This window comes from Python bivittatus, unplaced genomic scaffold, assembly GCF_059951505.1.
Source record: "Python bivittatus isolate LINGU-HERP-01145 unplaced genomic scaffold, Pbiv_v1 ctg000280_np1212, whole genome shotgun sequence".
Lineage (NCBI taxonomy): Eukaryota > Metazoa > Chordata > Lepidosauria > Squamata > Pythonidae > Python > Python bivittatus.
This window is the reverse complement of record NW_028277066.1, coordinates 2504295-2517853: the sequence shown is the minus strand read 5'-3', so window position 1 is coordinate 2517853 and position 13559 is coordinate 2504295. Positions and strand designations below refer to the sequence as shown.

General features: G+C 45.5%; 1 protein-coding gene across 2 annotated transcripts in view; it reads left to right on the top strand.

Moving 5' to 3' along the window:
• The window catches only part of RBM19 (RNA binding motif protein 19), an 82610-nt gene that overhangs the window by 48021 nt on the left and 21030 nt on the right, over positions 1-13559 (top strand). For both annotated transcript variants that reach the window (XM_088143248.1, XM_088143247.1), the window contains exon 23: positions 9411-9531. In XM_088143248.1, coding sequence (XP_087999374.1) covers positions 9411-9531 — 121 coding nt within the window. The remainder of the gene's footprint in view (positions 1-9410; positions 9532-13559) is intronic.

Here is a 13559-nt window from a genome sequence, read left to right as displayed (position 1 = left end):
GGTGAAATTAAAGGGTGCTGTCTCAACTCCCACATAACCGAGATGAAATATTTCAAAGAACAGCATTGGCCATAGATGAAAGTTGTTGTCTGTAACCAGGTTGGGGTTATGTGATGTAAAAGCATCAAGCCTGCAGGCTGTATTCACCTGTGATTAAACTGTGGTTGGCTTTGCTGTGGCTTTCTGTGTTAGTTTGGGCTCAGTATGTTGGTTTATAAAGCCATGACTTTTTAGCTTGCTGTGTCTTGCGTGAACCCATTCAGTTGTGGCTTGTTCAACAAGCTGTGTTTCACCAACCCACCGCATTGCACAATGTATCTGATAAGCCTGTTTTCTCTAGTTTGGAACTTTGTTGAGATGACAAATCTCAAGGGCGTCTCTAATATTGGGGTTCTTAATTTTTTTGTGCCAAGGACCCCTTTGAGAGACAGGTGAAGCCTACAGACCTCAATTCGGCTCCAATACAGATATCAACATATTTTTAAAAATAATGTGTCTGTAATATAGTAATATATGTGAAAAGAAAAGTTGGAACGTTTTCCCCATCCAAGCTGACAGTGGAGAATCCATGCTCTAGTGTCGGAGCAGAAGAATGCAAAACTTAATGTTTCTTTAGATGTTTTTGTGTGTAGCTCCTATTCAGATGAACTGCATGGAAGAAACTGTGGTTAGTCTGTTGCAGTGTTCCTCAGCCTTGGCAACTTTAAGACGTGTGGACTTCAACTCCCAGAACTCCCCAGCCAGCCAGGCTGGCTGGGGAATTCTGGGAGTTGAAGTCCACACGTCTTAAAGTTGGCACGGTTGAGAAACACTGATCTATTGTAATGTCTGTCGTCTTCCTTTTGTGGTGCGTGGTGTGTGGGGTGACATTAAAAAGTCAACTGTTCTTCCAAACAAGAAATCTCGCATTAGGAATGAATCTTCTCCTTCTGGCAGGAGAAGCTCAGCTGCCATCGCTGCCAATGCCCTCTCCTCTGAGCCTTTGTTTTGGGGGGAAGAATGAGAAATCTATCAACAGCCTAATGCTGTCGGCTCTTTGTATCTCACTAATGGTTTTTTTCCCCCGGGCTCTCTGGGCTGAGCATTTAACAGGGCAACAGGGAATGAGGAGACAGAGTGGCCCCATCTACCAAATTACGAGCATTTAGATCTGGTGAGCTGGGGGGCCCCTGGGAGGTGACCTTGGAGGCCTCCTTCCTTGATCTATGGCGTCCATCATGCTAGAACCCAGACGGTTCCCGCCCAGCTTGCATCTGTGCGTCAGTCCACGTGGTCATGCTAGCAAGGCTCCTGGGGTGATCTGTGAAGTATGGGTTGTTTGCACACTCACGTTGATGGCCACTTCATTTGTTATTTATTTATTTTTAATGGGACCTGGGCACAAAGGGCCATTCAGCAATGTCTGTTGTAGTTTTGGACAGAGAAATGGGTGACGGGGGGGGGACCGTTTCTCTGCATTTCTCTGGAGGAAAGAGGGGTTCCCTCCTGATGTGTCTTCCCTTGGGAGAGAAGATTTGCAGTGACACATCTTTCCATCCCTCTGAAACCTTCCTGGCTCCTTATGCTTCACCACTTGATAGAGCGCCTTGGGAGGAGCTCCCTCCTGATGTCTGCCCTTGGGATTGAATGGAAAGGTGAGAAGCCAGGGAAGCTGTTAGGTGGGAATGGGGGAAGCCAGGGAGGCTGCAGACTGTTAGGTGGGAATGGGGGAAGCCAGGGAGGCTGCAGACTGTTAGGTGGGAAGGGGGGAAGCCAGGGAGGCTGCAGACTGTTAGGTGGGAAGGGGGAAGCCAGGGAGGCTGCAGACTGTTAGGTGGGAAGGGGGAAGCCAGGGAGGCTGCAGACTGTTAGGTGGGAAGGGGGAAGCCAGGGAGGCTGCAGACTGTTAGGTGGGAAGGGGGAAGCCAGGGAGGCTGCAGACTGTTAGGTGGGAAGGGGGGAAGCCAGGGAGGCTGCAGACTGTTAGGTGGGAAGGGGGGAAGCCAGGGAGGCTGCAGACTGTTAGGTGGGAAGGGGGGAAGCCAGGGAGGCTGCAGACTGTTAGGTGGGAAGGGGGAAGCCAGGGAGGCTGCAGACTGTTAGGTGGGAAGGGGGGAAGCCAGGGAGGCTGCAGACTGTTAGGTGGGAAGGGGGGAAGCCAGGGAGGCTGCAGACTGTTAGGTGGGAATGGGGGAAGCCAGGGAGGCTGCAGACTGTTAGGTGGGAATGGGGGAAGCTGTAGACTGCTGGAGAGTTTTTTGTACAATGAAAAGCAGAATGCTTACACACACATACCTTGGCTATCTCAGAACTAAGTAGGATAAGAACCCCACCTCCAACCAGGAGGTGTTTCTGTTATTCTCTTCTCCGTTGAAAGAATTTCTAGAGCATATTCTGTTTCATCCAAGTGAATGCAAACCCAGTAGGAAAAAATGCAGGGCGGTATCTACCCAGTGCTAATTATAATACATTTATGCCCCCTTGAAGGTAAACTTTGGGCTTGTGAGACTGAAGACCTGGCGTGGGGACCTCCAGACCAGGTTCACTTACTGTCACTCACATGTTACTATATCTGAGCAATTTATATCTTCAGCATTTTATAAAGATTTGATCTTACTGCTGTCAGCTCCAGTCTTAGCAAATACAGCTCTAGAACATGATCACTGCAGAACAAAAGTGAGGCTCTGGCATTATCAGAAGAAACCTGATCTTTTCAGGAACACAAAGCCTTGTTGAAAAAAAACAAAACGTTCAGGGGCAACTCTCCATGTACCCCTCACCAAACAAATAAATAAATAAATAAAATCCTCCTTCCTTGCTTAGGCTGCTCAGTAAAAAAACATAGATCCTACTTAAATTCTGCGAGGTCTTGACAATCTGGCCCCAAATCTCATGGGATTTCAACAGTTCTAGAATGTCATTGTGCCTGGTGTGTGCATTTTCGAAGTCCAGCAGGATCTGAACTAGCAGTTTCAGATCACCAAAACGTATCACATTTGAACCATCTCAAATTGGAAACATCCCATCCTAATCATTTTGGAAGCATTCCAGAAATCAAGACAGCTGTTTCAAGTTTGAAATGTGCTGTTTTGAGCTCAGAACGTTTGAAATGTTTCACTCCCAAAATAGAGTGTTTTAGATTTGAGATATAAAATGTTTTGACTCTTGGTTGGTATAAACTGTGTTTATACGTAAATGGCTTTATTATCAATTCATAATACTTGCTGGAACAGATCATTTTCCTGGGCTTCCAAGGCTGGGGCTATTGTAATTATTCATGACATTGAAGCCTGCAGTTGTCTGGAGTGTGTTACACAAAAGTTGCACAATTGCACCAGCTCATTGCCAACCACTAGGTGGCAGTTTTATGATCTCTGTTGACTTTGTGCTGCCATTAAAATGTAGCAGAAGGAGATCTGCCAAAATAATTTGTAAAGCTCTGCTGTGGTTTGACTTTCCAAATGGAATGCTTCTGATTCCAATCTTTGTCCCAACATCGTTTAGAAAACGGAATTGTCTCAGCTTGTGTGTGTGTGTATTTTTTAATCAACAATACCGATTCAAACAGTTGACTCAGTCTGACCAGAGCTGATCTGCCCATTCTTGAGAACTCCTAACCTTACTTGTTGGGTTGCTCTCCAAGGTCCTGAACCTGACATTTGAACCTGTTATGGATAAATATGGCTTTTCTCCAGGGTCCTGAACTTGTGGGTCCCAAACGTATTTTCATCACTTCTTCTCCTCGCTTGAGGCATTACTAACAAATGATAGAGAACCTGATGAAACTTTCATAGCAGATATGGCTATTGGTTGATACTAATCTATCAGGCTGCCCAACTCAACCCTACCTCACGATTGTAATCTTGGACAGTGATTCTCAAAAAGTTATCCCCAGACCACTGGTGGTCCACAGAGGTCCACCAAAGCCTTCCTGTGTTTGCCTACTAGGGCACACTTGCCATCTTAGCCATGCCTCCCCACAGGGCTAAGGCATGTGAAGTTCTAGCCAGTGAAGTAAGGAGGCTATTGCATTGCCTCCATCCCCACCTCCCCTCGTACCCCAACATTGCTACAGCCACTACCTCTGCCTCACTTCAAGGAATAGATAAATATTAATTTTGGATTATATTTCGAGGTGCAAAATTTAGTTTAAATAGGTCTTTTAAGATGGAGGGGATGGGAAAGCATTCACAAATGCAATTGCCATCATTTTGTTAGTTGGGAAAAAATGTACTTAAATATGAAAAAGATAACAATGGGAAATTCCCAATTGCAGAAAATTTGGGAAACTGTGCCAAGGAATCAGCTTGCCACTGGATTACTGGCTTCTGGGAACAGCAGCAGGAGGGAAAGATTCCCATTTTTCGGCATGTTGGCTTCCAGGAAGCATCTGGTTGACCCCAATAAGGATGAGGATGCTGAATTTGGTAGAGGCTGTTTCACAGATGTTTGGAGACCATTGGTACATTCTTTCCTTCAGACTCCAGAAAGATGAATGGATTTGGAGTTGTTGTTGTTTTTTTAACCTGACATGACACTCCTGCCTGGGTGAGACCTCAAGAATCTGATGGTGCCCAGCTGCTAACAGCTCACGTGCCTACAGGCAGTGCATGTGGCTCATTCCTCACACAGGTTTCCTCCCCTCTTGTGTACAGCACAGGGAAGTGAGAAATTAAAGCACAAATTAGCAAATGAGAGCCTACAATTAAGAGATGCAGTGATTTGCCAGAGCTAGGAGGGTGCTTTCTGCCAACATAAACAGCCACCTCAACTCCTTGCAGCTGACTCTTCCTAGTTGTCTTCTACCACTCCACAACAGTATTTGTTTAAGCCAAACACAGTTCTCTGCTAATTAGGGGATATTTGGTGTGGAAATTGGCATTTAAGAACATGCAACAGGAGCAAATAAAAACGGTTTCAGCTCGAGGAATCTCAGCTTTAAGAGAAGCCAGACAAAACACAAGGCTTTGCTTTTTTCTTTCCTACAAGGGTGGGATTACAAAGGGGGGTGGGGGGAAGGATAGGGGAGGATGGTCTGGTGAGATCTGTCCATAATAACAGAATACAAATGGCGGGTCTTTTTCATTTAGGCGAGGCAGGATTGAAAAACACCTAATTGGGGAGGGGGCAGTGTTAAAAGTGCAGTAAATCTCCACTTCATATCTCTGCTCCATGCAGCTAATTCCAAAATAGAATATCCCAAACAGATGATTGTCTGGCCTCTTCTGGAAGACCTCTAAGAAGGGAGGTCTTTTAGGTGATGAAGATAGGTAGAGTTCAAGTTGAGATGTGGTTCTGGAACACCCAAGTTAAATACTCAGAAGCTGGGTTCCCATGACGTGCGTAGCCAGTCAGTGAAATCCAAGCACCTGCACTGACATATCATTCTAAGCTTGGTTAAATTGAATCTTGGTTAGGTTTTTCTTTTCTTCTTTGTAGCTCAGCATGTTGGGCAGACCCAGCCCATTTAATTAGTTTATGGTTCAGTGTATTGAGCAAACACCCCTTCATGGATCACTGCCTTGTCGTGGCGAAGGGGCTTGCGTAACTCAGTGAAGCCATGAGCTATACCGTGCAGGGCCACCCAAGACGGACAGGTCATGACAGAGAGTTCTGACAAAATGTGGTCCACTGGAGAAGGAAATGGCAACCCACTCCAGTATCCTTGCCAAGAAAACCCCATGGACAATGTTAAAAGGCTAAAAGATATGATGCCGGAAGATGAGCCCCTCAGGTCGGAAGGTGTCCAATATGCTACTGGGGAAGAGCGGAGGGCAATTCCAAGTAGCTCCAGAAAGAGTGAAGCGGCTGGGCCAAAGCCGAAAGGACGTTCAGCTGTGGATGTATCTGGAAGCGAAAAGAAGGTCCGATGCTGTAAAGAACAATATTGTATAGGTACCTGGAATGTAAGATCTATGAACCAAGGCAAGCTGGATGTGGTCAAACATGAGATGACAAGATTGAACGTCGACATCTTGGGAATCAGCGAACTGAAATGGACGGGAATGGGTGAATTTAATTCGGGTGACCATTATATCTACTACTGTGGGCAAGAAACCCTTAGAAGAAATGGAGTTGCACTCATAGTGAATAAGAGAGTGGGAAAGGCAGTAATGGGGTACAACCTCAAAAACGACAGAATGATCTCAGTGCGTATCCAAGGCAAACCATTCAATATCACAGTCATGCAAGTCTATGCCCCAACCACTGATGCTGAAGAAGCTGAAGTTGACCGCTTCTATGAAGACCTACAACACCTTCTAGAACTAGCACCAAAAAGATGTCCTTTTCATCATAGGGGATTGGAATGCTAAAGTAGGAAGTCAAGGAGTAATCGGAATAACAGGCAAATTTGGCCTTGGAGTACAAAATGAAGCAGGGCAAAGGCTAATAGAGTTCTGTCAAGAGAACAAGCTAGTCATAGCAAACACTCTTTTCCAACAACACAAGAGACGACTCTACACATGGACATCACCAGATGGTCAATACCGAAACCAGATTGATTATATACTTTGCAGCCAAAGATGGAGAAGCTCTATACAGACAGCAAAAACAAGACCAGGAGCTGACTGTGGCTCAGATCATGAGCTTCTTACTGCAAAATTTAGGCTTAAATTGAAGAATGTAGGGAAAACCACTAGACCACTCAGGTATGACTTAGATCATATTCCTTGTGAGTACACAGTGAAGGTGATGAATAGATTTAGAGGATTAGATTTGGTAGACAGAGTGCCTGAAGAACTATGGACGGAGGTCCGTAACATTGTACAGGAGGCAGCAACTAAAACCATCCCAAAGAAAAAGAAATGCAAGAAAGCAAAATGGCTGTCTGATGAGGCTTTACAAATAGCTGTGGAAAGAAGGAATGCGAAAAGCAAGGGTGAAAGGGATAGATATAAGCAACTGAATGCAGATTTCCAGAGAATAGCCAGGAGAGATAAGAAGGCCTTCTTAAATGAACAATGCAAAGAAATTGAGGAAAACAATAGAATGGGGAAGACTAGAGATCTCTTCAAGAAAATTGGAGATATGAAAGGAACATTTAGTGCAAAGATGGGCATGATAAAGGACAAAAAAGGCAGGGACCTAACAGAAGCAGAAGAGATTAAGAAGAGGTGGCAAGAATACACAGAAGAACTATACAAGAAAGATCTTAATGTCCCTGATGTCCACGCTGGTGTGATCACTGACCTTGAGCCAGACATCCTAGAGAGTGAAGTCAAGTGGGCCTTAGGAAGCATTGCTAACAACAAAACTAGTGGAGATGACAGGATTCCAGCTGAGTTATTTAAAATACTAAAAGATGATGGTGTTAAAGTGCTGCACTCAATATGCCAGCAAGTTTGGAAAACGCAACAGTGGCCACGGGATTGGAAAAGGTCAGTTTACGTTCCAATTCCAAAGAAGGGCAACGCCAAAGAATGCTCAAACTATCGCACAATTGCACTCATTTCACATGCTAGCAAGGTTATGCTCAAAATCCTACAAGCTAGGCTTCAGCAATATATGAACCGAGAACTACCGGATGTACAAGCTGGGTTTCGAAGAGGCAGAGGAACTAGAGATCAAATCGCCAACATTCGCTGGATCATGGAGAAAGCACGAGAGTTCCAGAAAAATATCTACTTCTGCTTCATTGACTATGCAAAAGCCTTTGATTGTGTGGATCACAACAAACTGTGGCAAATTCTTAAAGAGATGGGAATACCAGACCACCTTACCTGTCTCCTGAGAAATCTGTATGCGGGCCAAGAAGCAACAGTTAGAACCGGTCATGGAACAACCGATTGGTTCAAAATAGGGAAAGGTGTACGACAAGGCTGTATACTGTCACCCTGCTTATTTAACCTATATGCAGAGTACATCATGAGAAATGCCAGGCTGGAAGAATCACAAGCCGGAATTAAGATTGCAGGGAGAATCATCAACAACCTCAGATATGCGGACGATACCACCCTAATGGCAGAAAGTGAAGAAGAACTAAAGAGCCTCTTGATGAGGGTGAAAGAGGAGAGTGCAAAAGCTGGCTTGAAACTCAACATTAAAAAAACTAAGATCATGGCATCTGGACCCATCAATTCCTGGCAAATAGAAGGGGTAGAAATGGAAGCAGTAACAGACTTCATTTATTTGGGCTCCAAGATCACCGCAGACGGAGACTGCAGCCATGAAATTAAAAGACGCTTGCTCCTTGGGAGGAAAGCTATGGCAAGCCTAGATAGCATATTAAAAAGCAGAGACGTCACCTTGCCGACAAAGATCCGCATAGTCAAAGCTATGGTTTTTCCAGTAGTAATGTATGGCTGTGAGAGCTGGACCATAAAAAGGCCGAGTGCCGAAGAATTGATGCCTTTGAACTGTGGTGCTGGAGAAGACTCTTGAGAGTCCCCTGGACTGCTAGGAGGTCAAACCAGTCAATCTTAAAGGAAATCAACCCTGATTGCTCATTGGAAGGATCGATAATGAAGCTCAAGCTCAGATATTTTGGCCACCTAATGCGAAGAGAGATCTCTTTGGAGAAGACCCTGATGCTGGGAAAGATTGAAGGCAAAAGGAGAAGAGGACGACAGAGGATGAGATGGTTAGATAGCATCACTGAAGCAATGAGCATGAAACTGAGCAAACTCAGGGAGGCAGTGAAGGACAGGAAGGCCTGGCGCAATATGGTTCATGGGGTCACGAAGAGTCGGACACGACTTAACGACTAAACAACAAAATTGAGCAAACATAGAAAAATTAGTTAATTCAGTGATCAGGTCAAGTGTGTTGTGCAAATGCAAAATTTGTCATGGGTTCATTGCAGTTCCTGGGAGAAAATGCCACTCCTTGAAGGTCGTTTCCATTCTGTCATTTGGAACAAACAATGCTTAGGACGCTTGGAGCATCTTCGTACATGGTCCTTTCTCTTTTGCATCTATTGTAAATAAATAAAAACTAGCTGCAGTGTTCTGTGTGGCTTGGAACTCAATCCCATTCCTTTCTCTGAACGTTGGAACTGTAGCTCCGTGGTGGAACATCTGTTTTGCACACACAACCCCAGCTTCAATCCCAATATCTCCTGACAGGTCCAGTGATCAGATGCTACCCAGCATATTCCCTAAATGGAACTTTGACCTGACTGAGCAGAGGGTGGCTTCCTCTGTTTTGGGGTCATATTTTTATTTAGCAGTGCTTTGATCAAAACCGTGAGTCCCTGAATAATACTGTAAAAGAACTTAGTGCTAGACGACCAACTTTGTGTGCAGGAGGTCCAAGTTTCAACACATGATATCTCCAGGTGGAGTTGCAGAAGATCCCTTCTTGAAATGCTGGAGGCTGGTGCTAATCAGTTGGAAGGGGACACTAAGCTAGCAAAACCAAAGGTTGGATCAAAATAAGTGTCTTCAGTTACTTTCTGAAGATAACTCATTGTTGTTTTTCCCACCCTACAGAGAGCGTTCAATGCCCTGTGCCATAGTACCCATCTGTACGGCAGGAGACTGGTGCTGGAATGGGCTGATTCAGAGGAAACAGTGGAGGCCCTGAGAAGGAAAACTGCAGAGCATTTTCACGGTACCTGATCTGAGTTATACTTTAGTTTTGAATGGTTTGAGGCTGCTTTTAATTCTAAAAATTCTAATTCTCACAAAGATAAAGGGAGGGAGCGCATTCCCATTTAGAATGTTAAAAGGGTGTTGCAGCTAAAGCTATGGAACTCTCCTGTGCATTCTTTCTTGCTGGAAGGATGTTTTTGCTCCTCAGTGAATCTAGGAGAGCCCCAGCTGGGAAAAGGCTGACCCACTAACATCAGGCTGGAAATGTCTCTGTAGCAAGGATACATAATACCTGGGGAAAGGAGAAAGGCCCTCCAAGGAGCAATGGATTCATTGCTTTGGAGAAGGACTTTAAGCACTGATCTGACCAGACATGGAAACTGCTGCATTATGCAGCCACAGACAAACATTAACAAATAGATTGGTTGGCAAATCCTAGCGTAAGGTTCTTGTCCTCCACTTATCACAGGGAATCAGATACTGGTCAATGACCTTTAGGCCTTCTCCTCCTCCCATCAACAGCTCAGAAAAAGGCTGGTGTGAAATCTGGACTTTAGCCAGGCAGTGGGGACTTGGTGACCCAAACTCCTCTGCAAAATCATAGAAGGGCTTGCTTAGGAATTGGGATCCCAAGGAATAAGTGACTCTTCATCAGGGTGGTGGCATTGCAGTGATGTTGCTCCTGATGGTAGCCTGGAATTTGGGTCCCCATGTCAGCCCTTCAAGGTACACCAGACTAGGAAATCAAAGTCATGCATGCTAATACTGCTTTTATTATAAGGTTATAGTAACAGAATCTGAATGCACTCCCTCCCTTTATCTTCGTGAGAATTAGGGAGCATCACGTCTGAGACGCTTATTTGGGTTGTAAATCTGGCCCGGACTCAGATTTCTTTTATCTGACCGTTGTCTTGGTTGCGGCTCTTCCTCCTGTTCCTCAAGGCTCTTCCTTCTTCCCATTACCACCCCCATGTCCCTTATTTAAAAATTAAATCCCGGAGAGGCTTTGAAGACTTAATAAAATAATTCCATCAGCTAAGGGGCACCTCAGGCGTTAAATGGCAGTGTGGTCGAATCCCAAACTGGGTGGGACAGGGGCCATTTGAGGAGTGGATTTCAAGAATGAAATGGGTGTCTTGGGCATTGGTGAGGCTTAAAGCATCCTTTTGGTCCCTCGATATTCCTCCTCAACTTCCAAAAGAAAGCTTCCTAAGAACAAGTTGCCATATTGTGTCCAAATGTTGGAACATTGGCAGTAGAATTTGGGGGATTGGGGATGGTTTAAAGGATGGAAAGAGGAGCTCCCTAGTTTCACCCTCACCTTTTTGGCCCAAAGGCCAAAAAATAAGACCAAAAATGTCCCAGCTTCACTAGGTAGCTTCTTCTAGGTGTTTGGGTACAGCTGACTCAACTCCAACCCAACTTCATAATCTTTGAAGATAAGACTGACTGAGCAAAGGCCAGAATAAGTCCTTGATTTCTGAGAACATTGCTGGTTGGAAATCCAAAGAAGATGTTCCATATTTCTTAGACTTGATTCATAAATATGATTTCGTTTTGTTACAAGACACCTGGTCTCCGGAGACTCCACTATTGCGAGATTATTCAGTACAGTCCTGGTGTTGGTTGGGAAGATGGACTGCAGACTATGATCCATCAGACGTTGTCCAGTTCTGGGTCAATGGGATAAGCATAAGGTTTGCGCTTAAGGTGAAAAACGGAATGAAATGGAATGACCTGGATTTTATGCATTTACAAGCAAGAGGACCACACTGAAAGAAAAGGGTCCACATTTTTGGACCCACCCATTTTTGGCTTGAAGGCAGCAGAAAAGATACTGGCAGGTTGTACTTTCCGTGTTCCTGTTCTGGGCCCTTTGGAGGCTTAAAAAATGAATTCTGTTTGTTTTCTCACACACACACACACACACACACACACACACACACACCTCTTCTGAGAATCCTGTTAGTATAATTCAGTGTTTCCTGCCCCATTTTGGTTCCACCTGAGCGTGGATCATGCACATCTGTCTTAGTTTTTCCTAATTCTAATTCTGAGTTTCCTGTGAGCAAGCAGTGGCTACTTTTATCAAAAACCCTCAAGCAGGCGTGGCTAACAACAACTTTTGTTGTGTTTTCTGGATGCCTTGGTTAATCCGATGCTTTCAGACTGCCTTTTGACACATACCGTTCTCCTGTGTGGTTAGAAATGCATAAATCCATGTTATTCGGTTTCATTCCGTTTTTTACCTTAAGCGCAAACCTTTTGCTTATCCCATTGACCCAGAACTGGACAGGGTTGGACATATCAGGGTCTGCAGCCCATCCGCCAATCAACTAAACACCCGTGAAGCTGGGATATGTACAGAAGGGGTCTGCCTTATTATTGCCATGATTGTTACTTTGGTCTTAACTTTCTAGCTTTGGGGGAAGTGAAGGGGGGACAAAATGGTTGAGGACTCCTGCTGTAGAATACGAGTGCCACCACAGGAAGGTGCAGGGAAGAGAGCAGGTCGTGGCTCACAGGGCATGGATTGGCCACCCTGCCCTAGCGCACCATTTCTTTCTTTTCTTTTTTTTGAAGAAAAATCATGTTTGCAATTGTGCAAGTGCTTTTCCTCACCCATGTGCTTTCATAAGCCATTTTCCAGGTATGCTTTCCTTTCTTCTCTCCCTTTCTTCTTCCTCTTCCTCTTCTTCTTTTCTCCTCCTCCTCCTCCTCCTCTCCTTTCTTCCCTCCCTTTCTTCCTCCTCCTCCTTCATCTTCATCTTCTTCTCCTCCTCCTCCTCCTCCTCCTCCTCCTTCTCTTTCTCTTCCTCCCCTTCCTTTTTCTTCCCTTCCTCATCCATTTACCCCCATCCCTTCCCTTCCCTTCCCTTCCCTTCCATATCACATCACAACATTTGGAGGAATACAAGAGCTTTGCTCTGCGCTCTCCAGTGCAAAGCAGGCAAGTTTGCCTTAGAACGCATTCCCAGTCAACAACATCTCTCTTCCTCCCCTGCGTTTGTGTTGGCTCACCAAAGTTAGCCCCACTGCTTGTTCTCTACTTCAGGCAGCAAAATGCCTTGAGCCCTCCCTGTTCAAAGGAACAGCATGGATGCAGCAACAGAAAAGAGACCCCAGGACTGGAATGCGCTCGGTGCGTTTCTAAAAATTGGCCGCTCAGACCTACAGAAGGCGAATCGCCAGAGAGAGCCTCTTCTTTCCACGAAGGTTTCAGCATGTTTGGAGGAACTGACTGCATGTATCTTTCTCCCCCCCCCCAAATGTTCCCTTTGTTAACCCTGCAACCCACCCCACCAAGCTTTTTGGTGTCCCCCTCTCTCAAGCCAAGAAGGCATTCTTTGGGGGACTTTGCTGTTATTATTTCGGAAGCGGGGAGGGAAGAAGCAGACAGAAAAGCCGAGGAGCAGGGAGAATCAGGCCCTAGCTGCGTGCTATTCATCCACAGGGCATTTCAAACAGCAGGCTCACAGTCGAAACAGGCTTTCAGTCTTATTTCATGGCTGCGGTGCCTGGGAAATTCATTGGCCAGAGCACAATAGTGCCAGAGGTATCTACTCTAAAAATCTTTGTTTGCTGTTCTTTGGTGTAGGAGGGAAATGGGTTTTATATTTGACTTCATGCTCAGCTTTGGCTTCGCCTCTGCTCTCTCCCTCCCTCTTTTTCCTTTGTTGCTTGAGGGCTGATTCCTGCAGAAGGTCGGGCCTCTTCCCCCCGCACCTTGCAGAGCTGGGTTCATCTGGGACCTCCGCAGCCTGGCGTTGCCTCCGGAAGCCGAGGGCCTGGTTGTTCCTAACTGAAGAAGAGGAGCAGAATCAGCAAACTAGAAAGGGTCTTCCCAGGGAAGGGGGCTCAAAAGATGGGGTCTAAGATGGACAGCTCTGGTGGAAGGGATGCAGAAGGGGCAAGGTGCATTGGGCAAGCTCCCAGTTGAGGTCTTGATTCAGTTTGGGGGCAGAAGAAACAAGAAGAGTCTGATCCTGCCTTTTGAATGGAGAAGGGGCCGAAAAGAAATCCAATACGCTTTGGCCATTCAGATTG